Raw genomic sequence first — 24,602 nt, forward strand, 5'->3', positions numbered from 1 at the left:
ACAACAGTTTTAGTAAAAAGAAACCAATCACGATCACGTGACCACGACTCGAAACAAACATTAAATACGGTCACGATTAGAACGTTAATCAGGTTATCAGGCCGGTAGATCCCAAATCTGGAAGGAAAGCTGTTTAGAAGCGGAAGAGGATCATACCAGCTCAAATAAGGTAAGCCTTAACAGAGCACATTTTACATAAGTCTTAACAGACGGAATACTGATCCTTAATTGTGTTCACCATGCAGTAAAGTTTTGTAAAACCAAATTTAGAATACATCACCATAGTGTCTTAGCCTTGCATGCTCTTCTTTTACAGAGCTAACACAAATAGAAAAATACAAAGGAAGCTGGGAAATTTCGTGAAAACGCCATGCAAAGCCAATCCTCATACATTGGTCACAGATTTCTCTAAAAGTAAGTGCTCATTTTTGATTACACCATCTTCCCCGAAATGTTTGTTTAGTGATTGCAGACTATATTTTGGAAAACAATGCAGCTAAAAATTGTTTTAACATCCTTTTTTCCACAGAGTTTATTGGACAATGTGTTAACCGACAAAAGGTTTGTTATTTTGAGCCACTACAAGGCTCTGCATTCCCTCCTGAAGATCTGTCTGAAGATTTAAGACAGTGAAACACGTGTCGAGGACACAAACTACAAAGGATATATGAGAAAAAATTCAAAACCAACTAAAGAATTTGTGAAAAACAATACTATTTGAATTCCTCTTTTCATTTTCAACTAATAAGCTTGCTGAGGGCGCAATAGACTGGTTTTTCGGCCTTTCTCTAAGAAAAAGACCATTTATTTCATAACTTTGGTATAATTAGTTTGCTCTGCTGCAAAACATTACACAATTTGATCGCACATCACGTATTGGTAGGGAGGCCGGAGCGCAGAGTTCATGGGTAGAGCAGGGCTGCAAGAGCCCAAAACAAGCAGACCCACCAGAATTCAGATATAATACAGCGTCATAAAAGGAGTTATCCAGGATCACACAATTTTGTGAGTTGAATACAGGATTTGAGCAAAATCTGTTAAGTTAAACACTTGACCACATATCTTCCCAATTCCAGCCGATTCAAAATGTTCTTAATATTTAGTTTTAAGAGCCAAAATAGTACTGTTTTATAGTGATTACTTGACAGTATGCAACATTATAACCAATTTTTGTATTATGTGTGGTTAATCAATATTTGACTTTTCACAATGCATACAAAATACATGTATAAGTTAAAATAGAAAAGAAAGCCCTATTGAATACAATACAATAGGGCACAAACCAATTCATCATTTCAAGGAAAAAGAAAGAACCAATCACAATTGGCATTGCCCTGGAATCATTAGTTTATAAACATGCATAAAAAAGGCAACCCACAGCACCCTCAATCCTTTATGAGTGGTTACATTTTCTTCAAGCACCTCAAGACTTACAGAGACACGAATGTTTCTTTCCCCGCTGACATACAGTTCCAAAATTCCTCTGAATGTAACCAGTCATTGTGATGGACAAAACAGGAGAAACGATCGGTCCTTTGCCAGACCATGACATTAAAAGGTGTTTCACATTCAAATCACACAAGTTACAGATACTATCAGTCAGTGACCCCCTTGTTCCTGATTCTCAGCAAGTCACGAGTGACATACAAATTCATGCAAAACCTTAAGAAGTTGGCCCTCCAATGTGGGTTGGGAAACTGTCTAAGGTAGACTGATAGATAGCCCAAAGGTTTGTCAGTGACTTGAAAGATTTTAAAACATTTCATATTAAAAAAAAGCGGCCCTTGTCGCAATCCAATCATTCTGACCTATCCGTTCTCTTTTAGCTTTAGTGGATTATCTGAAATATATAAAAGCCTTATGTTGAACGGTATACAGTGTTAATAACGAAAAATAAATAACGAATGACATTTTCAGTGAAAAATAAATAACAAAAAAAAAAAGGGTCGCATTTCTGGTTAAAAGTATATATTGGTGTGGGGTAAGGGATTAAAAAGGGTGACGTGGTTGGGGAGGGATAAAAAGGCTGGGGAAACAGGGGGCTTGGAGGAAAAAGAATAAATTGTGGTTTGGTTTTCCACACCCTTAATGGAGGGCTTCAAGTACCGGAATGCAAAGCAGGGTCACCTTAAAGAAATCCCCTATAGGTTTTGCAACTTTACTTTCAAGACATGTAGCTAAAAAATAAATTTAAAAAAAGTGTGATCAGGTCAACTTCTTGTAGTCATTGTTGACACAAGCGTGCAGCTTGATATTCTGTATGAAATGGTAGAAACCCGCCACCAGACTTGGATTGTCTGCCCATTACCATGCCTCCTTTAGTGCTACAGTACTGTATGATCATTCAGTCACTTTATTTTCAGTAATACATTTTGGATGGTCGAGTCAGATGTGTCCACTCAGCACACAGCTTTCACAAACAGCCTACAAGTTGTTAAAGTCAGGATTCGCAGAGGCGTCCAAATTCTGGAAACAGGGACCCTTATGCCAATCAGTCAAAATTGGTTTATTCTGAATGGGTATCCAAAAAAAGCTACAGATTAAAACGGCACTTATGCATTTAAGAAGTATAAGCGAGAACAAAAAGCATATTGGTCTCCATGAATAAGACAAGCACAAGAATGAGTACATTACAATTTAAATGAAGCTAAAAATGCAGCAACGGGCCGCCGGCCCGAGCCATGGTAAACCCGAGTGAAACGAAGACCTTGGCTTGAGCTGTGGGCCATTGCCGCCCATGTCCACACCTCCCACCGCGGTGTGCAAATCATTCACACTTCGGGGTTCATCAGGGGTGTGAATGGCTTTCATTTTTCACCCTCAGGAGATTTGTGCCGTTTGTGCAGCCAATCTCCCGAAAGGGCTGAGGGGGAGGGGGGGGGGGAAGACAAAAAGATGGAATGTATATTCTCGCCCACTGTTCAAGCCACCCGATTGGCCAATGGCCCTTCCCTGGGTGCAAATGTGAACTAAGTAGGTGCAAGCAGGGACGAGCACATGAAGGCTCATTTTGCGTGGAAGAAATCACACATTGAGTAGTTAATTGAAACGTTCTTTTAGGGACAAATGCATGCATTCAGTCTTAAGCAAATAAACATTCACACAGTGGACTCAGACAATCGCCCGCTTCCCACGCACACTGATGCCATGCACCTAGAGCTTCCCATTTAAGAGTGCTGCTGTGTTACGAATGAGCCATGTTAAAAGGCTTCGGAGGCTCTAACTAGCAAGGCTCTGCACAATGATGAGGCGCGGGGAGCTGCAAGGCTCTGCTAGCGAGACAGAAAATCAAAGGGGATACGGCCTGCCCGCAGCCAGTGAAGCTTTTCTAGCAAAAGAGCGCAAATGAAGTAGAGATGGTGAGATAAGTAGGTAGTGCTTGGTCTGCAATTAGTAGATTTACTGGGAGCAGTCCATCTTGGACTTGGACGCCCCTCACCTAAGCACAGAGCAGAAACACCCCTCCCTTCAATGGCGCGACACGCTTCCGCTTTGCTTGGCTTCATTGCCGAGCAGCAGCCTGCCTTAGCAGGCACTTCCGGTATGGTAAGGAACAGCCAACGCCCCATAAACGTGTACTTTTACACGAAAATCTCTGCAGCCCTAAAATAGGTCAGTGGGTTACATGCCAGCTTGACTCAGCCTTTCAGACATTCGAATTGGATTTAAAAAAATTAGTACCAATAAGAACACTTACCATGAGAGTGCCAATAGAGAAGTGGTATGCCCTACATAGTCGGCATAATATCAAATATTAAATGACAAAATGTCATGATTAAACTAATAAAAAGCGCAATCCTACGAGTGGCGCGTGTCATCCAGCGTTTTCACCGCATCAACCTGCACCAACACTTATTGCTGTGTTATATGTGCACGTATTTGCCTTGGTCATGCTTTGCCCGACAATGCCATGATGGTTAATGAGGTGTTGTTTATAAGCCTATTTAGACGCTCGAGAGACACTCTGGAGATACAGGAGCAGCTCTGTGTGAAATGTGAACCATTACCAGACAAAGGTGGGAGCAAGAGCCCTCAAAACTGGACACCGCTAGCTACAGAAGCCAACTGTTTTTCTCATCAGTTAAGAGTCCCATCATGGTGGTCAAAACAAATATCTTATTTCTTGGACTATATATTTGGTATTGATGTTCCAGGGTTGTCCAACTCCAGGCCTCAACGGCCAGGGTCTGGACAGGTTTTCAGGATATCCCTCATTAATATACATGAGGAAAAGAAATTGCATACATTTAGAATCACTGTATGCAAATCTTTCTCATGAATATTAATGAGGAGTATCCTGAAAAGCTGACATAGATCCCGCCCAAGAGTTGGACAACCGGCCTAGCCACTTCTTCCACCTCAACAGTTCTAAAGTTATCGTTTGCAGAAACACATTTACTCCTGGACCTCTTTTGGTGTCATTAGCAGCATCTCCGACAGCCTGCACAGACAAGGAGGGGCAGCTTTGATAAAATGCGCTAGAATGTCAGGTTTGTCCCCTCCTTCCCTTGAATTTAGTTACTGCAGTAGTATTGAATCACTGTGCCACCAGTTTCCTTTACACTTCTACTATTATAGATTGGAAGCCTGTGCAACTGTTGTGAGACAATATGGACAGGTTGCGATGTTCAAATTAGACATGGGAGACCCAGAGAGCTCTCGTCTTCTTTTACTTTCTACTTCCATTGAACACGGACCATGCTGAGAACCACTGATCAGGTTCCTTTACAGCACTACTTTTATCGCTTGTGGAAAGTCAGTAGAGCGCCAATTCTGGTTTTGAATTTACGTTCTCGTACTTTATTTTACTAGAATCTAGCAACACAAGCAATAATCACCCAACAGGAGTACTGGATGGTTAAGAATGGTATTAAAATATTCAGTTTCTGTTCTACAAAAGAAGTAATGAAGTTACTGCATGCAGGAAAATTATGTTTTGGTGGTATGCAACATCCATAGCCTTAAGAGGCTAAATTGTGTTGTGTTCATCATTTATATAGCGCCAATTCCTCATTTATATGGCCTCAATGCCCTTTGTGTTTGGAATGCCCTTGCGGACCGAAGTCCATGTATGGGAGATTCTAAGAGAGTTCACTTTAAGATGCACATATGCATTCTGCCACGTTAAGGAGGGCTGGCTAGGCTCCAGTAAGCAGCCTGGAGGTCAGGCACATGGGCGGGTGCTGTTGGTGGTTTAAGATAAAGTGCTAGTGCAGGAGACTCTATGTGTGCCCAGCTAGACCAAAATTGTTTTTAGGTTGTCGCTGAATACGAATGGCAGGAGGTGTTGAGGCATATCAGGGGTTTCAGTGTGGATGGCTATACGAGCTGCTTGACCAGATTTGCATAATCATAGTTGCTTTCTATAGTACATGCATCGGTGGCCGGGCCTGTGGCATTTGTCCACAGACATGGTGCAAGTTATACATACCTTAGACTCAAGTCGAGTTAATCTTCGATGTTGCTTTCCTAGGTCCAATGCGATTGAGGACTCCCTAGATTGATAGCTTCCGCAGTGGGTGGGGGCCGGAGGGACAAGGGAGTGATGCACGATCGTCTGGGGACAGAACATAAAAACACAGAAACACTTATATTTGGGCTACCTCGATAGAGGGAAGAACGCCTAAAAATGGGGACACAACAGTAAATTAAATTGTACTTAAAGGTTGGTGCACAACAGTGATAGGACTACTACTTACTAGTTGGCAAACCTTGGTATGCTGTATTATGTAGGTGAGAGAGTGCTAGGGCTTTTGGCAATACAGCAATTGCTGTACTCCCTACCCAGACCACACTTGCTTTGCTAGTCGCTGCTGGTTGAAACACGGACTGGAGCTGGGTCTTGGGAGCTGCCCTTTGCCTTGGGGCCCTAAGCCGATGGGGCTGCCTGGGCAGAGGGGCTGCCCTGGCCGAGGGGCTGACTTAGGGTGTGTTAAGAGCCTACCTCCTGGAGTGGAACAGCCAATCACGGGCACAGGGCAGAGGTTGCCCAGGTGAGGCAGAGACCGCTAGAAAGATTTAAAAAGGCCAGGAAAAAACAGACAGTAAAGCAGGGAAATGGAGGAAAGAAAGAGCAAGAAGCAGGGGAAAGAAATTACTAAATGGAAGAGGGAGCGCAGGGGGCAAAAGCAAACCACCTGCCTACCTCATCAAGGCCAGGACGCTGGATCTCTTTAAATGTTTTGCTTCAGAGGAACACACAAAAATGCTGCATTGTTGCTCATTCTATGTCTCGGGTACTAATAACCACTGGTTACATTACATTTATTAGTACAGAATTACTAAACAAATAAACATTTTAATTATCAAACTGCTAATCAATGTTTGAAAACTAATTTAAAAGTGAATTAGTCGTCGTACAGTTGAGCATACAAGGTCCCTTGTTATTGGGAGACTCCTTAGGATACTCTTTTGTAAGGTCTTGGTCCATGTCTGGCTCCTCTTGAATCTCATCCCACCTACCCCATGTGTCTGGGTGATCTTCTTACAGGTTTTTGGAAATTGCCAAAACCAGACTTGCAAAGCTAAGAGCAGCTTTTAAAAACAATATAAAAAAAGGCAGCAATCACAGGCTTTGAAAGAAGGTCTGCAGAAATAAACCAAAAAATAAAAATAAATACACATTCGGTCCTTTGGTCAGGAGCCAAAAGTATAATAAACTGCTGAAAGAAAGTGCTGAGCTCACCATGATGCAGGGCATCTGTGCAAACGTTCCCAGCTGCAGGAGCTAATAGTTTAAGTGGACACTGCACCAATCAAGTACTGGAAACCATTGTAGGTGCAGGGTCAAAGTCATAATTCCCAGTAGCTGTCACTTTGGGATAAGTAGTTTCAGGCTGCATGATGTTCAGCATGAAGATAGTTGAACAATACGATTGTGGCCCCAGTCCCTCCGGTGGGTCATTAAAGTGCAGTGCTGTAGTTCTGGCTGCATAACATCAAACATCACAGTATCAGAAAGGTTGAAAATTGCTTTTTTCGGTTCCTGGTCCTGCAGGAGGCCGGCTGCATGATGTATGATGCGTGTAGTGTTAAAATGCTGTCTCCAACTAGACTGGCACAATGCACTGTGGCAAATGAAGGGCAACAGCGCAGATCAGATTCTAGTCCTCCACCCCCAAATGGAATTGCATGGTGCATTGTGGGATGAAGAGTGGGCTACAGACAAGTGCAGATTCTGTTTCCAGGTCTTCTATTAGAACAGCACAGTGCACTGAAAAGCAAGATTCCATGTCCAGGTCTTTCAGAAGCCCACCCTTTTTATTTTGAGCCGTGCCGAATGAGACCGGTTATAGATAAAGCCTTCTTCTGAGAAATGGCTTTTAATTTCCAGTTTATGGCTGCAGATTTATCAGACCCCTGGCTAACCACAGACAATGATTCGGAGGCTCCACGTGCTGGTTCGTTCACATATGTACCACGCTTAATTGCTTCCCAGGTGGGATTTATAAAGCAGATGGGCATGCCACCTCCTTATCCCAGAATCCTCTGTACCTCACTCTATAGCCATACCCCCACAGGACTCTGTGTCCCAGAATACAGCTGGCTTAGAAAGGAGGATGGTGACCTGCAGATGAAATAGCAAACACTCCAGCCCTACCACTACCACCCAAAAGCCCACTCTGCCAGACAGCCATTCTATGATGGTGAGTATGGATGGAATGTTCACAGAAGAGGGACACATTCAGGGAAGGCCAGCAACTGCAGAGGACTGGAGCTTTTCCACTCTGCCATAGACACCTTTTCGTAGAGGAGACATTTTACAACCAATAAAAACTGGTGCGTCTTCTGTTGCAACTAAGGCTTTTTTTTTTTTTACATGCTAAGATCCTTCTGTGATTTTATTTTCAATTAGCACATTAGAATGTTGGAAAAACAATCAGATGGCAGTGAATCCGGGCTACATTTGCCAGTACAAGCACCCCCTCCCCAAGTTCCATTCTCCATCTTGACAGGACAAGCTGCAGCATCTGGGCAATGGCCCGTCGGCCGACTCGGCCCCAGTAATGCCCTTGCTTTGCTCGACCCATTGCCCTAGCACAGCGGGCGGTACAGCAGTATCCCGACCCTATGACCCCAAAAATACAATAACTCTGACTTTAGCATCACCCAAATTGATGTTGAGGTCCATGGAGTAAAAACAAAAAAAGGGGGGGCAGCGAAGAGGATTAAAACAACAGTGTAAAAACCACAGGCCTCCAATCAAATTCTAAGATACACGAAGCAAGAATCATGATCCTCAGCACAGAGAAGAACAAAGAACTACAGGCCAGATGTATCATCCAGGTGTGTCGGTATATGTAGGTAGCCAGTATAGCCTCATCAGGCCTTTGCAAAAGAGCTTGTGAGGAGAGAGGGAAGGATGGAGGTGCGGAGTGAAGAGAGAAAATAAATGGGGCCTGATGGGGAGTTAGGACTTAGTGGCAAGGGCAGAGGTGGCCAGACATGGTGTCCTGGTTCCTTTGCTGGATAACTCCCAAATCTGCTACATTCATGAACACAAAAGCAGTTTACACCAAGAAAACGGATGCATAGAGTAACACCACAAGAGCAAATAGGGTCACGCTGCAGGGCCATCTTAAGCACTTTTGGGGCCCTGGGCATGGACATCTTTGGGGCCACCCATCCACCCAACCAAGGAAATTAAGTGATCAAGAACATTTGGCCGATCTACCCACCTGCCCCCCCCATCACAATCACAAAATATAGGTCGATATGCTGCCTTGCATCTTTCAAAATGTACCCCCTTTAAGTCCCCTTGCCATTTTTATACTTGCTCTAATCAGAATCATAGACAAGTAGCATTTGAAGGCCAACATTAGCAGTCTACGAAGAGGTTACTTCATTTCTAGTATAGATACAGGCTACCTTTTCTCAATAGCATCCAGGAAGGTATCCAGCCTGTAGTATTGATGCAGGATCATATGTAAATGTACATGTGACCCAGAATAGACAGAGGTCACATTAGCTGCTCGAGCATGGGTAGAGTACCATTTGGAAGGAAGGAGAAAGCTACACATACCATAGCATGGAATGTGGATGCAGATTAGAAGCTACGAGTAAGGTGTCTGTCTTCAGACAGACTGAGATTAGTAAGTGGAACATTGTTTTTAAATAGTGTTGCCATTAGAGATCTAATGAACAAGTGCCTGTGGTGTGCAATTTATCAATGCTCACTATTATAGTGGAAGCAACACTATAGCCAGTTAAACCATGAGAGAGGCTTTTTTTTACGCATTGGTTGAAAATCAACCTTATGCAATACTACAACAATAAAAACTATTACTACACATATACATAAATATCAGTTTACAAAAACTCCAAATACCTTTACATATACATGTTTCTCATATCCTAGGGATAACAAAAGAATTAACATACATTTCCATATGTAAAATGTCTAAATCGGTGAACTATGCTGAGGGATTTAAGCTAATCTGTCTCGGCATCTCCTTCCAAATATAAAATGCGCCTGCCGTTAATAACGTGGAGCTGGCGCCATATATTTTGCTCCACCATTGGTCAGAATACACAAAAACATCATGGCTACCCTTCATTGCATATTCTTTATAGTAGTGACTAGTCAGCTTGGGGCAGCTATTGAGGACATCATGTCTCAAGGTTTCAATAGTCCCCTTACACATCCTGCATAACCTTTCAGCTGTACATTTGTCTGGATGCTCATTAGTAGGAAGGATATCAAATCGTAAATATGTGATAAAGTGCCAGAGGTGTTTATTAATGGGCTTAAGCAGGTGTGTAAGGGAGATTCGGGGTAATACTCTGTCCAGCGTAGGTCTTATACATCTTTTTCAAATGTAATCTAGATCAACTCTTATCAACATCCCAAATTGCTTTCTGTCTTTTCCATCCAGGATATATTCCCGTTGTCCAAAAATACAGCCCCGTATAAGATACCAGGGACGATCGATGTGCGATACACCGTAACCATCCCTTGCACACTTCCCCCTCCTTTGGTATTAGTGAACTTTTTTAACAAAATCCATTTACTCATGATCCTCGGACAGAAGAAATCACTATAGTATCTTCCACTAGGATTAACCTTTATGGGTAAGCTAAGGTAAAGGTAGTTATTAACTATCTCAATCGGAGTTGAATCGAGTCTCCATGTATAGTTTCTTAATTTAATTTTGGGATCGAGCCCTGTTCGACATTGCATAATCTTGGTTTTGTCGATGTTGATTATCAAATCATTTCCAGCGCCATATTCCTTAAGTGCAGTGATGGAGCGCTGTCTTCCTATGGGGGTCGGATCCAAGAGGATGGTGTCGTCTGCATAGCAGAGCCATGGAATTCTAACTTCCCCAATAACTGGCAGAAAGTTTCTCACCCGCTCCAGGGCCTGGGCCAAGTCTGAGGTGTATAGATTATACAAGGTAGGAGCGGGCCCACATTCCTTTTTGAGCCCATTATTAGTGGAGATACTATCCATTAAAATCCCCCCACGATTAACTCTGACTCTTACCCATGTCTCAAGAGTAAAGTAACTGGATGAAATATAATAGTTGAGAATTCATTTTCCACTTCTTCAGTTTAGCCCAAAGAAGTCCCCAGTTAACCGTGTTGAATGCCTTTAACAAAAAGAAATAATCAATATAGCATATTTATAATGGTTTACCCTCGATAACTGCAGCCGATATAATATAAGACACTCATATTATGTGAGGTTGAGTGATGTTTTTGAAAATCTGTTTGGAGTCTATGCAGAATTTGGTTTGCTTCCATCCACCAATTCAGTTTTTTAACCAAAATTGATGCAAATATTTTGGAGCTACTATTCCGCATGGCTAACAACCGATAATCAGCCGGATCGTTCTGAGCACCCTTTTTAAATATAGCTATTAAAATAGAAGTTCTCCTACTGGGAGGAATACAGCCCGACCTCCAAATATACACAAACAGTGTATCCGGTGCGCTAGAATTCTCGAGTGCCTTTACGATCGTTAGTACATCGAAATCATGCTCATCAGCTATATAGTCGCTCAGCAATATTACAATAGGCGACTCCATATCAGACTTAAAATAAAGATTCCTAATACATTTCACCCACTGTTGTATAGAAACCAATACCTCCTCCACTTTGCTATTGTCTACTAAGAAATCCCTTATAAGGGACCAAAACTTTTTACTGTCATTAGATCTAAGGAGCAAGAATAGGTGTGACCAATTCACACTTGTCAGAGTTCCTTTGTGTATTTTAACCCAATTGTTATATTTCTTTGATAGATTGGCAATCAGGGCATTCCTTTCCTCATTAAAAACACCACTAGAATTAATTAATGCAGAACCAGTGTGATGTTTTACCAAAGAACTATGCCCTCTAGTATTCCAGCATATCCAGTTTAAAAAATTTGATTTGGTAGCGGTTCAACGACTGTACACTTAATATCCCTGTAAACCAATGTACCCTAGGTTCTTATACAGTGTTCCTCATGGTAGAGCAGTGGATCCTGGGTATGCTTCTATCTCTTGTCGCACGCAGCAGTTGCGACATGTCATCATGTTGGCCTATAATTAGCTTGTGGGATCAATGACCCAAAGGTCATTAGATTAGTGCAGTTCCGGAAGGGGCTATCAAGCGCTGGGAATCATTCTGACAGCATACCCCAGCTCCCCACAGGCAGGTGTGGTTTTTCTCCGTAACTTCTCCGTTCAGGGTATCAAGTTCTACCCTCTCATACCAACCCCTTCCAGATTCCTGTACATCATGTATCACCTCAGGGGCTGCAACCTTGTCTTGCATGGGAGGATCCCCATGTTGGACCCAGTCATCCAATGGGCCTGTTAGATAAATCTCCCGTGTGGTTCCGTCCCCCTGTGCCTGCGAGACACGTGTATCTTTTTTGGTGGAAGACCCATTCAGCAGGGCCTATCTCGACTTCTCACCTTGTTAATGTGCATGGGGTATTGAACCTTCATGCCCCCTTTAATACCCAGTTTTTCCCCGAAATTAGTGGGTTCCTTCTTACACCATGCTCTCCTTCTCAGTAAATCAGAGGGCGTATATATAATCTCAGTTGATCTTCTCCTCTCCTTCCTAGCCAGTTGAAGCGTCCCCTCCTGCGGGGAGCTCATCACGGGAGGCTCTGGATGGAGGTGCTCCTGAATGTCGTCAATCCTCACATGGGGCTCCAGAGGGTGAATAGCGGTATCCAACCCTGATTCCATCACATGGTGATGTGATCGATTATGCCCAATCGTTGTGGTCTGATGGTGCATCGCCAAAAAATGATCTGCAAGAAGAGCAAGCATACATTTCATGTCCCGTTGTTCCTCCGTCATCTTCTTGCATAGTAGAAAGAGGGCATTTATCTTAATCATACAATCATTCACCAGCATAGAATCATGGGCCTTACTATCTTCCCCTTTGGCATACTTTATTGCCTTTGATAATAGTATACTCACATCCTCGCTAGATGATTCCTTTCTAAGTTGGAGCTTGCTGAAAGCTTAGTTCCAATGAGGTTTCCAAAATCTGTGCCGTTCTCCTTTGAGGGGTGGGAGAGCACCTCCTAGCGATCCTCGTATCCTGTGACAAATATTGAGGAGAGATTGGTTATTGTCAACATTTCCAAATTCTGGGCTCCAATTTTCTTCTAATAATTGATCCCCTGCCATCTGAGGATTAGTGTGAGCGGAGGTCAATGATTTAGCAACAGCAGCCAATGGGAGGACGGCAGATATTTTTGGTTGAGTAGACTGTTGAGCACTTCATTTATCCTTTTTTAGTTTGGGAGAGTGCGTAGTTCCTATCAGGCTGGGGCTGCGCACTTGTTTTTCTCCTTTACGTACACCAGATCTCAAAGTGCCTTTCCGCTGATTATTTAGCTTTATTTCTGATTTTCAGTCAGCGTAATCAGAATACCCTCAGTTTTGCCCAGCACCAAAGGAGGCATATGTATGAAATGACACAAACTGCGCGGGGAGCAAGGTCCATACACCAAGTCAGAACAATGCAACTTGATTATGATAGTGGAGACTGCCGCTTCACAGGTAAACCCTGGGCAGCTAACACTGTAGAGACAGTCAAGCTCCAAAACTCTACTGACACCGAAAGCACTTCCCACACTCGCTTCACTCCGCGAGGGGAAGGGATTATGAGGAGTCAGCTCCTATTCAAATGCACAGTCACCACAAAATGCTCCCAGCTGAATCGACCCACACACCACACAACAGGAAAGCGATCCGTTCGCTGGATTTAGCCCTGAAAGTAATCCACACCTTATTGAAGAGCAGGCCTCCCTGTCATCCCTATCCTCCAAAGTGGGTTGCAATGGCGTACGGAATGCACTCACCACTTGGCACACAAAACACCACCTAGAGCCCAGGCCCAGACGCTTACCTCAGGCATGTGGGACTCAACAAGTCCCTCACTCAGCTGGCGACAGTCATCCTGTACCACAGCTAGCAGCTAGGATATCTATTAAAAGGAGGACAGCAACGGCTCACTCGCAAAGCTGCAGGGCTTCGGATTCTCTGTTCCTCCTGCCCCCTTAGCTCCTGGTGTGGTCAACTCGCAGCTACAAAGCTGCTGGGCCACTACGACACAGTTCCGAAATGCCTCCGCTATGCCGCTGTTCGATTCCAGCAGGGCCAGCGAACCTTAGAGGAAAGAACATAACGACGAGCCGTGTCAAGCCGCACTGCTATCTCGCTTGCTCAGCAGCGTGTTACATAACACGTACACAGCAGACGCTTCCGACACAGAACATTGGGACTGCTGCATCAGCAAGGCTTCTTTGAGGCTCATACTCTGAGAAGGAAATCACTTTGAAGGGCTGACAATTTTGAAAGGTTTAGGGACTACCAATTTTGAGAGGTTACACAATACAAGATTAAATTAGATGCCCAGGACCACACATTGGTTAAGGGGTGAAGGTAGGATTTGTGCCAACTGTGCAAATTCTGCATTTGAACACTTTCTTTTACAGTTCTTACCATGAACTAAAATAATCTCATTTTATATAACTGACTTGGAAAGTACACAAATCACATTACCAAACATGACCATTTTTTAAAACTAAATATTATAGAAGGGCGTCACGCAAAATTGGAATGATGCTTGCTTCATTCTCTCCATCATCAAGGGAAGTATATAAGTACCAGCATAACAACTGATGTGACTTAACAGGTTTAAGTTTTGTATTTTAAAGCTTTAAATACTTCCAAAGCACTGGCTTATGAAATTGTCATTTATAAACGTGCAGAAAAACCTTTGAATTTTACAAAAAAGCTAACTTTTTTGTGTCAAACGAGCAGACCTTAAAATATGCTTGCCCGAGGCCTGCAACATCTGGTCCGCTCTCTTCTGTCTACCACCTCTTCCACTCAAATGGACTACAAAAGAAGAAAGACAAAGTAATGGGCTAAGCGAAATCACCAGCATCCGAGAAGGCAAACCTCACAGAAGACAGCACAGTAATGTAAGAGATATTAGACCAGGATCACTGTATCATCTGCTGGCAAAGTCAGGATACAAGCATGAACACTTTGATTCCACAGTCTAGAATTTGGATACTTATTCACCTTTTGGACTAAAAGTTCATGCTCATCGTTGGAGGTGATTAGCTAAGTTTTACAACACCCCATCTGAATTCTACACCGTCGCCATATGGACGACATGTTAGTTTTGTGTGTTTGTTTAGTATTTGTAATGCGCACCAGACCCAAGGGTATGAGGGCGCAGCAGTTACAAGAATATGCAAAGTTTAGTTACAGACAATCATACAATGATTTACATTACTTACAAAGCCAGTATATATAGATATTTACATAATTTATTTACTACGGTAGGATAATCCGATATTTACATGTAGGTAGAATTGCTGCAATTAAGTATTATTAGTTGCATTTTAATTGCGCAGGCAAGGATCTTGCATCATGCAGATTAGTGATCTGTGGATTTTAGCCACAGGATAGTAATCGTTCTGAAATTCTGGTAAGACTGGTCTGCTCTCAGTGTAGGAGGAAGGGAGTTCCATAATTTAACCGCTTTAACGGGGAAGCTATTACCTCCGATCGTGGATAGTTTAAATATGGGGATAGACAAGTAGTCCCGATTTACTGTTCTGGATGGTCTTAGGGATGTCTTTTTGTGGAATCTCTCAGAGAGGTAGATCGGTGCAGCATTATTGAGAGATTTATGGGTGAGCAAGGCAGTTTTTAGTAGGATTGTGTCTTTAGTCCGGAGCCAGTTGTTCTGTCGTCTACTCTCAGAGATATTGGGCCTCATTACGAATCAGGCGTTAAGGGATTAACGGCGCCGACCCTTAACGCCTGATTCCGAGGTCCCTTTGCGCCATGGTGAGTTTAACGCCTGCTTTTTGCAGGCGTTAAAATCCATGGCGCTAAGGGACCATGGTGCTAATTATGCCACCGTAATTTACGGTGGCGTAATTAGCGCCTTCCCCACTCGCATTATGCCCTATGAGGCAAAAATGGGAATGGGGAAGGGTAAAATGGGAAATGAGAATTTACCGCCCCACTCACCTTGGAATGGGGCGGTAAATCCGCCATCCACCATGGTGTAAACATAGTTTACACCATTGTGGTAAGGGTACGACCCAGGTGGTAACTTACCGCCTGGGTCGTAATGAGGCCCATTCTCTCTTCTGGAGATGCCTAAGGTCGCTCTAAGGGCATTGTTTTGTAGAGTTTTGATAGCAACCCCTATCTCGTGCAGGTACATTGCTAATAATAGCACCTGTTAGGCTCTAAAACCAAGTACATATGCAGGTGCAGGTAGGTTTATACTCTTTAGACATAGGAACGGCTTTGGCCATCCATGCTGGAATGAGCTATTCTAATCTTGCATATGAACACATTTCTCTGCAATGAGTGCTTAGCACAGTGAGCTAACATCTGAACAATTGTGTACTCAATTTACCAATATGCATTTCAACTTTGGCTATTGCATATGTCAACAAAATTCCCACAGGAAGGAAAGAATACTACAGAGTTGTGCCGTAAGGAACACACAAAGCATTACAAGATTAATTGATTAAGACAGAATGTACTTGGGAAAATAAGGCAATAGGTTTAGAGCCTCAGCAGCATTCCATAAAATAACCCGAAGTGTGCTATTCAAGTCTGGTGAACAATGGAATCTTGCTTCTTAGATCAGGCAGCCTTGTGGGGCCCCCTCAGAAGTGGGGTCCCGGGGCAAGTGCCCCTTTTGCCCTCCCATTAAAACGTCTCTGTCACGCTGGTGTGCACTCAAACAACTAGATGCCCATAAACTGTTAGTGGGACAGCAAAGCGCTTTTTGAGACTGCGGTAGGTGCAATGAGGCTTGCCGTACTGGGTGAAGAGAAGTCTTGCTACCCCAATACCAGGCAAGGACATCATTTAGGTGTTGCCAGAGGTATCCGGTTCCGGAAGCAATTGAAAACCTTCCTTTTGGCTTCCACTTTCTCTCTTCCTTGCCTCTGTCCCTGATAGCTCCACACACTGGTCACCTGGCCACACCTGAACCTGGCCCAAACTCCTGAATGTCCAGATGCCCTCACACTGCCTCCGGGGTCCCTCAGCACTTAAGGGTATCTGTAACCCTATAGTCCCTTCTCTCTGCACCGGCGGCACGTATTGAATCACCTGCACTTCTCCTCACCCCTCTTAAAACTCTGCACCTTCCCGCACTTGTGCGATCTGAATGACACACGGCCTAGTAAGATCGTTGTTTGTCCTCCTTCCGTTTCCCCCTGCTTGTCTAGCCGCACCTAGAGCCACTTGTGTACAGGCGCGTTATAAATGACATATCATACCACGTGCTATCTCAGAAGCCGTGCCAGCATCAACGGGCCCATTGCATTGCAAACGTTAAGTAGAGTTGTTTTTCTAGGCATTGTGCTGCATGAATTGCATGCACCGATCCGCCGGCCTGTACAGCTCTTCACTATACAAAAAAGGTTTGTTTTCTCGTCAATTCAGAATCTCTTTTCTTCATTTGTGCATGTACTGCAAGACTCCATGCAAGCTGTTTATGTACTATTTCAACAATTTATTTATTTATTCGTATTTGTAAGGCGCAAATCAGCCCTGGGGCACTGTAGCGCTGTTACATATAAACATGTCTGGTTACAGAGGAATCTTAGATTGATATTTGCATTTTACGGTTCAATTTGAAGTTACATAGTACAGAAGAAGATACACATTATAGATAAAATGATGCATTAGGGGTTCAACTTAAGGTTACAAAGTACACGTAAATAGCAAATATATTACAGAAGGTGGGGGTTGTACAGTGAGGGGCTATAGTGTGATGGTTTACATTAATAGTGTCGTTTTGAGGGATTTGCGGAAGGCAAGTAGAGAGGGCTCAGCTCTGAGTGCTTTGGGGAGGGCATTCCAGAGCTTGGGTGCTATGTGGGGGAATGGCGCCAGCATTGGCTCTTTTTATGGATGGCACGTGGAGTTGTTTTTGAATATCATTTCCGAGAGGTGTGAAGGGGCGGAGAGGTGGATACATTTATGCGTAAGGGTGAGAATTTTGAAGTTGATCCTTTCCTTGACTGCGAGCCAGTGGGCTTTGCGTCTGGCCTGGGATATGTGGTCACTTTTAGGGATGTGTAGGGTCGGCACAGAGTGTGTTATTTTGTTATTTGGAGCCTGTTGATGTTTTTAGTAGAGGTGCCTGCCATATGTAAGCAGGGCACCTGCAACTATCCACTGGCTAGTGATAACTGACTTGGCGAGTAAGTAACAGTGTGCTGTGTGCATAAGTAGAATTGAGGTGGCGAGTGGCTATGGCAGACTTGTAGTATTCAACTTGAAAATATTTTACACCTGATGCAAGTATTGTGCAGCTGGCCAAGAAACATTCAACGACCTGATACTATAGATTGCATGCCGCCCTAATTAGATTCGAATTGGGATTGCAGTCCCTCAATTCTTTGTGAAGTGGAAGTCATTATGCCTGTACAGGAAAACTATGGTGGTTAATAGTGCTCTGTCCTGGATATATTGAAGAGCGATAAGAACGAGGTGGCGGCGATAAGGTACCGAATAGTTGACTCCTGGAAACTCAAGTGTATAGAGGACTTGGAATATATGGGTTTGAAAGAGGAGACACTGTTGAATATCCCGGACAAAGCCAAAATCCAACTGAGAAGGGCTGACTGGAGAGAGACCATGGATGTGAGATCTACGTATAAAGTTTCTGTCAGTTTCAAGATGGATCAGAGGGCCATTAACCAAATGCCAAAGTACCTGGTAAAATTCCCATCTAATAGACATAGGAATGTCTTTTTGAGGTTGAACATTCTCCCGCCAAATGGAACTTTATGGAAGAGAAGGGATAAGGTGGTTCATTCTCTGTTGTGTAGGTACTGTAAGGCTGAGGTTGAAACAACTAAACATCTCCTGTTGGATTGTGGGGCCTTGGAGGTGAGGAAGACGACATTCTTAAGTGATGTCTTGCTGGAGTATAGGACCCTAACAAAAGAGGAATGGTGGGAGGGGTCCATGTTGGGCGAAAAGGTCTCACAGGTACTGGCTATTAACATGTTTTTTTAAATGAGGTTTTAAATCTAAAATGAGAAATTGGGGGAAGTGTTCATTTCTGTTTTTTAAAGGAATGCTTGATGTTTTAGTTTAAGGAAGTTTGAAGGATTATTTTAGGAATTTGTCTTCATTGTTATCTTTGTGTTGGGTTGTAGGGAGGGAATGTATCATGAAAGGTTTGTATTAAACTGTAACGTGCTTAAATAAAAAAAAAAAGAAATAGTTCATGTTTTGGAGTGTCCAAATGACAGAAATGCTCAATAAAATGGAGACTCTTTTCCTAGCATTACTGCTCATTAAACTATGATATAGGCTAATCTGCATATATTAGGATTTAATAATCATGAAATCTGCAACATTGTTTAGTGTTGTATGTTCAATTCCTATATGGTTTCATAAATCAGACTACTTGGCATTTGCCGGGATGAAGCAGTTTCTATATGAAAACGTCCCCTGGAAAATGTAGCCTTGTGAAAGCGTAGTCAGTTTTTAAAATGTAGTCATTCAATACAAGCAATGCAAAGTGTGACAGCCAGTAGTAACGAAGCCAAAAAAGCGACTTTTAAATACACAAAAGTACAAGACTGTTAGCCTAACATTGACCCAAACCTCTAATAGAACTCCACAATCTCCCCATTTCCATTCCTGACCCTTATTCTAACCTGAACCATTACCTAACCCTAAGCCTTCTGCGTGCTAAAGCATTTTATTTGCATATGACTCAATACGCAAGCACCAAATAAATAGAACATGAACAGTGAACCCAACTTCAACCCCTTCACAAGCTCGACACAAATTCCATAGCCCTCGCCCTACTCCAAACACTTGCTGTAATCCTAACATGAGTCTTACCCTAACCGCAACTCTTAACAGTCTAAAGTTTACCTAATACCAATTCCTAGGTTTTCCCTAATCCCCAGGGCCGGCCTTAGTGGCAGCACCGCCTTGGACGAATTGGCATACCCTCCCCACCGCCCCGTACTGTGTGCCGCTGATCAACAGGGGGAGGGGTGGGTTCACAGGCATACCACTTTTCTTTCTATCACTCCCCGCTCCGGCGCCTGGCAATTATGAGCACCCTGTTCCAATGAAGACCGCCTCGCTCCTGCATCGGAGTGGGGAGGTATTCATCTGAATAGGGTGCTGTTGCAATTATCAGCCCCCTACTGTTATTAAATGCGATCTGCCGCTGCAGGTGCATTTAATAGTTGTCACTTCCACTAGCCTTGTCATTTTGATGAATTAATGTCCCTGAGCTGCTAGGCTCCCCATACTTTGCCCTGGGCAGGTGCCTACTCTGGTTTTGCCTTATGATGAGAAACGATTAACACTGTAGCTTGATTTGGGGAATGGACATGTTACGCACTAAATTGGACTGCCATCCTAATTATCAAGGGGCTTCCCGAGCACTCATAACGCTCAACCCATAGGTTTTCACCGGAGGTAGAGAGAAGTACGCCAGTTCCACTGGGGTAATAGGACACAGTACGCACTTAAATGGCCTTTGGAGGTAGGAATTGTGATGCACTGGGATGCTCCTACAGGGCATAGGACAACACACTTGGGTGGTTGTTTCTTTTGGTGACAGGGAATGATACCATTGGTTTTAGGCCATAGGTGGCAATGTCTATTTAATTTGCCTGTTGCACTCAAAGAATGCCACCAGCCAGGTCCTTTCCAATGGTATCAACTAGCCCATCGCCTTGGGAGACTTAGTGGTCAGAAAAAACTGATAAAGCGACATCGAAGATAAACTCCGTCCAAATTCAAGGTATGTATAAACACACTGTGTCACTCTAGAATGCAGCCACAGCTATGCCAAATTCAGTCTAGCTGCTCACATAGCCTTCCGCAATTAAACGCCAGACGTACCTCAAAACCGCTGCCACTTGTATACAGCGACAATCTACGACAAATTCAGTCTACCTGGCCCCACATTGGGTCTTCTGCCCTAGCACTCGAGCTTAACCAACGACAGCACCCCTATAAAATCACGTTAGCAGTATTGGTCAATAGGTCCCAGGTGGAGAGTGCTGTTTGTGACTGAACACAATTTTGTGACAGTGGGCCAAAACCATTTTGAAGTACCAAGATGATTTCCAAAATGTATTGTTCTTAAACACCTCATTCAACCAAATGTGTTTCACTAATTAAGATATCACGTTGTCCAAAGACAGTCGGGAACAGAACATCGGCTCCTAGTTCATTACTTGCAATTCTGAAGCCTGTAGTTTCCCTAAACCCTTCCACACATTATAGAGGGACTACAAAATACAAGTAAGTCCAACACAGAACTGTAGTTACATCGGACATGGGCGCCCTTCCCACCCAAAACACAGTATTTTGCAGGGAAATGGGTCCCCTTGTCACCAGTACACCTACTGCCATTACCACTGTTTTTCATTAAACAATAAACGAATGCATTGTGGGTGTTGTAGTTAGCGTCATCTTCCATCGAATAGAAATTGAACTAAAGCAACAGGACTGGAAACCTGTCCTGGAGGCACAGAGTCCCAATTCATGTAAAAACCCACGATAAAGGCAAACAGAGTAAAAACTGTATGACACCTCTCAACTTGACATTTAAAAAGGCAACACATTTCGCTGCAATGCACGCCTTATTGCTCCTAGGCAGAACTTGAAGCTTTAAAAAGAATTACAAAATAATTCAAATGCACAATAATGGATAATTTGGGTATTTAAAAAAGTGGAGTTGGGGGATGGTCAAAAGTTTGAAAACACCCCAAGACGAGACGGAGTAGAAAACACATCGGATGTAAATTTAACATCCGATGTGTTTTCTACTCCGGGGCAATTGTGCTTCTCTTTGCGTTCCTAAGAGACTCGCAGAGCCAGGGCTGGACTCTTCTGCGTGCATGCTTCTATAACAGGGCTTTATCTCAAACGCATCTTTAGCGATTATTATAATAAAATAGAAGTTTAAAAAGCGAAACGAACTCACCGGCACACAGGCAGGTATCAACTTCTGAACACACACGTAGATAGGAAGTAGCCCGCTTCCTGGTTACTCCTGTGCAAAACCAATAAAAAGCAGGCATTCAGGTCTCCAAAACATGCAGTGGGCGTGAAGCCCCACCCTGTTCCCTGTGTCTAGCAAATGCCCTCAGGCCCAATAGCACGGATCTCAGCAGCCAACTGGGTAGCAGGTATGAAACGAGGAGAAGGTGGAAGTGTGCTGTGCGCTGCACCCACCCCGCCAGACCACGAAGAACAACAGTTGTGAAACGTGAGATGCCCGGGGAAACCGATGGCAAAGCCAACGCCCCAGGCTGCTAGCGCCCTGCCACCCTACCTGGGAGGCAGTTCTCCAGTGACCAGCATTTCAGAGTAATTCTCCATCTTGCAGTGACATGTTGCTGCCAGGTCACTGGGCAAACACATCTCCAGTACTGGTCTTTATTCTACAAACCAACACATTCTGGGATCTGTAGTTTTAGTTCATTTCAATTGAACAAATTGGATTTAAGCACCTATTTTGTGAAAGGAAAGCCCGTTACTGGATTAACCTGGGGACTTTTTTCTTGCTAATTTAAAATTTAGAAAAAGGGTGGCAGCTATTTATTTTTAATTTATTTTATTGCTAGATTTCTATCGCGCCCCGCAGGCATCAGGACGCGCCAAAAAGACAAAGGGCATACATGTAAAACAGGACGGAAGATCAGCTTGACTAAGGAGGAGGGTATACTAAGTCATTAACTTTCATTCAAAAAGGTGTTTTCAGCATTTTCCTGAAGATTTTATAGTTGCTTTCGAGCCTTAGTTCGATTGGAAGTCTGTTCCAGTTTTGGGCTGCTCTCCCAGGAAAAGATCCACCCAAGCCTTTGAACCGTTTAAAGATCGGGCACCTGATCTGACCCTGAGCCTCTGATTTTAAGGATCTTGTTGGTACATATTGGGTGATCCTTTCTTTGAGATAAGCTGGGGCTTGCCCAATCAAACATCTGTGTAATAGTGCCATACTTTTAAAATGTATCCTGTCCTCAACAGCGAGCCAATGGAGAGCTGTTCTATCCTTCTTTCCTTGCTTTCCTCTTCATTATTCTCACCGCATTGTTTAGAATAATCTGGCATTTAGTTAGGCACCCCTTGCTTGCAACTAACATCATTGCATAGCGATTCCGGTTCCCTTGATAGTTAATTAGTACAGTGGACATTTACTAAGTACGGACGGGTGAATCCTCAAACATAATACACATTAGACGAGAAAACTGAATTAACCGGCCGGTTGAGTTTAACAGCAACATACTATATCAAGCTAACATTCTGAGTTAATACTAATGATGGCTATGGTTACACTTAGGAGGGATTTAACCCATGACGCAGCAAGTTCAATAACAAGACTAGAGGATATTCTGTGACCGAATTTGGGTAAGAGGTGGAGACCCACCAATGAGACTTCTTCGCAATATACTTATATTCAGATGTCTTACACTATGTTCAATCATGACAATCCAGATTGCACATACAACCACCCTTTGAAGTGCATTTAAATTATAACTAGAATGTCGAACACAGTTCTCTATTCATTTTATTGCAAATGGAAACACACTATGATTATAGTTAAAGTCCAAACAATTACGACAAGCATGTTTACTCTTAAGAAAATTATCTTTGATCACCAAACATGACATTAATATGTATTTTTCTTATATTTTTCCCTAAGTGTCTTTTTTTCTGATAACCCTAATTACCCTACCCTGACCCCTCCTGCATCTCTGTGTTTCAATATACAATTGTGAAACTTTGCATTTTTTTACCATTCATCACATGGCATGGCTCATTGATTTAAAATGGAACAATTTGATGGATAACTGTTGATTGGTACGTTACATGGTATGCCATATGGTTTGGTACATACTTTCGGAACTAAAATGATTTCACTGAAACTGACCAAATGATGTATCTAAATGAAAACATTTTATTTTGGACTGTTTGTACAATAATGTTTTGTTTGTTTTAGATATTGCCCTGGTTTGATAAAGGCAGAGCATGTGTCGAAACATGTGTAATCACAGAGGGCTAATTGATTCACACGATTACTACTTAAATACGTTTTTAACAGGTTTCAACCATTTCTCGGTATTAAAGAGCTCATTTTGTGGCGCGTGTACATTTGTGAAGCAACACCATACTAAATTCTGTTACACGGAGTAGAGGAACTCATGTCTCCGTTCATGCCTTCACATTCATATGACTCTTTTAGGAGACCTTAAGAATACATAGGGCGCAGAGGTCAAGAAGTTGATATCCCCAAATAAGTTCCTCATACCTTCTCATAACATCAGTGCATTCCCGTAATCAGCTGAGATAGAATTGTTGCTGTAGCAATGGTGGCACAGTTCTCCTCGCTTAAGTAGGGTCGAATGGACTTAAGGAGATGGAGATAGTACTGGTCAATTTTGTGCAAGTACGTGACCTGTACTTCAGCACCCATCGAGGCTTCTAGGTATAAGCTGAGAGTTTTCACTTTCTCACTTACAGTGATGGAGGAGTCTTTAATGGTGAAAGACTTACACTCTGGTCTAAGTTTAGCTGGAGTTTGGGATGAGCCAAAGACCATCATCTCCGGCGTCCTCCCATTCAGACACATCCAGTTCCTCTCCATCCAGGCTTCAATTATGTTATATATGACTTCTACCTTGGCACGGTCGTTGAAGTAACAACCGCTTAGTTCCACCACCAACTGGTTGTCATCTGCATAGTTCTTAAAATAAGCTCTGATATTATCGAGCACTTTGCAGAGACACCTCAGTTAGAGGTTGAACAAAAGCAGGATAGACAGGCGCCTTGCGGAACGCCACAATTTATGGGCGTTTCGCTAGAGAATATTTTCCCCCAGTGGCTCTTAAACTTCCTGCCTGAGATGAAAGAAACTACCCATCTGGTGGCTTCAGAGGAGCAGTAAGCCACATTTTCCAAAACCCACTGGAGCTGTTTGTGATCTAACAGGTCGAAGGCTGCGCTCAGCTCTAGTGGCACAAGTAGACCCATTTTGCATTTGTCCGTAATGGCCAACATGTAGGTTTGTAAATCCAGCATAGCTGTGTCTGTGTTGTGCA

The 24,602-nt window shown here is 43.2% G+C and overlaps 1 protein-coding gene across 2 annotated transcripts in view; it reads right to left on the reverse strand.

Annotated features, from left to right (window-relative positions):
- Window positions 1-21,627, reverse strand: part of TMEM30B (transmembrane protein 30B) — a 270,478-nt gene extending 248,851 nt beyond the window's left edge. The window contains exon 1 of one of the 2 annotated variants that reach the window (XM_069622706.1): window positions 21,485-21,627. In XM_069622706.1, the coding sequence (XP_069478807.1) occupies window positions 21,485-21,581 (97 nt within the window). In that variant the 5' untranslated portion in view covers window positions 21,582-21,627. Of the gene's footprint in view, window positions 1-5,431; window positions 5,547-21,484 lie in introns of those variants that run through there. The other variant, XM_069622707.1, reaches the window with a different exon arrangement.
- Window positions 21,628-24,602: the final 2,975 nt, after the last annotated feature.

Source organism: Ambystoma mexicanum, chromosome 11 (genome assembly GCF_040938575.1).
Source record: "Ambystoma mexicanum isolate Mex_15411 chromosome 11, UKY_AmexF1_1, whole genome shotgun sequence".
Taxonomy (NCBI): Eukaryota; Metazoa; Chordata; class Amphibia; order Caudata; family Ambystomatidae; genus Ambystoma; species Ambystoma mexicanum.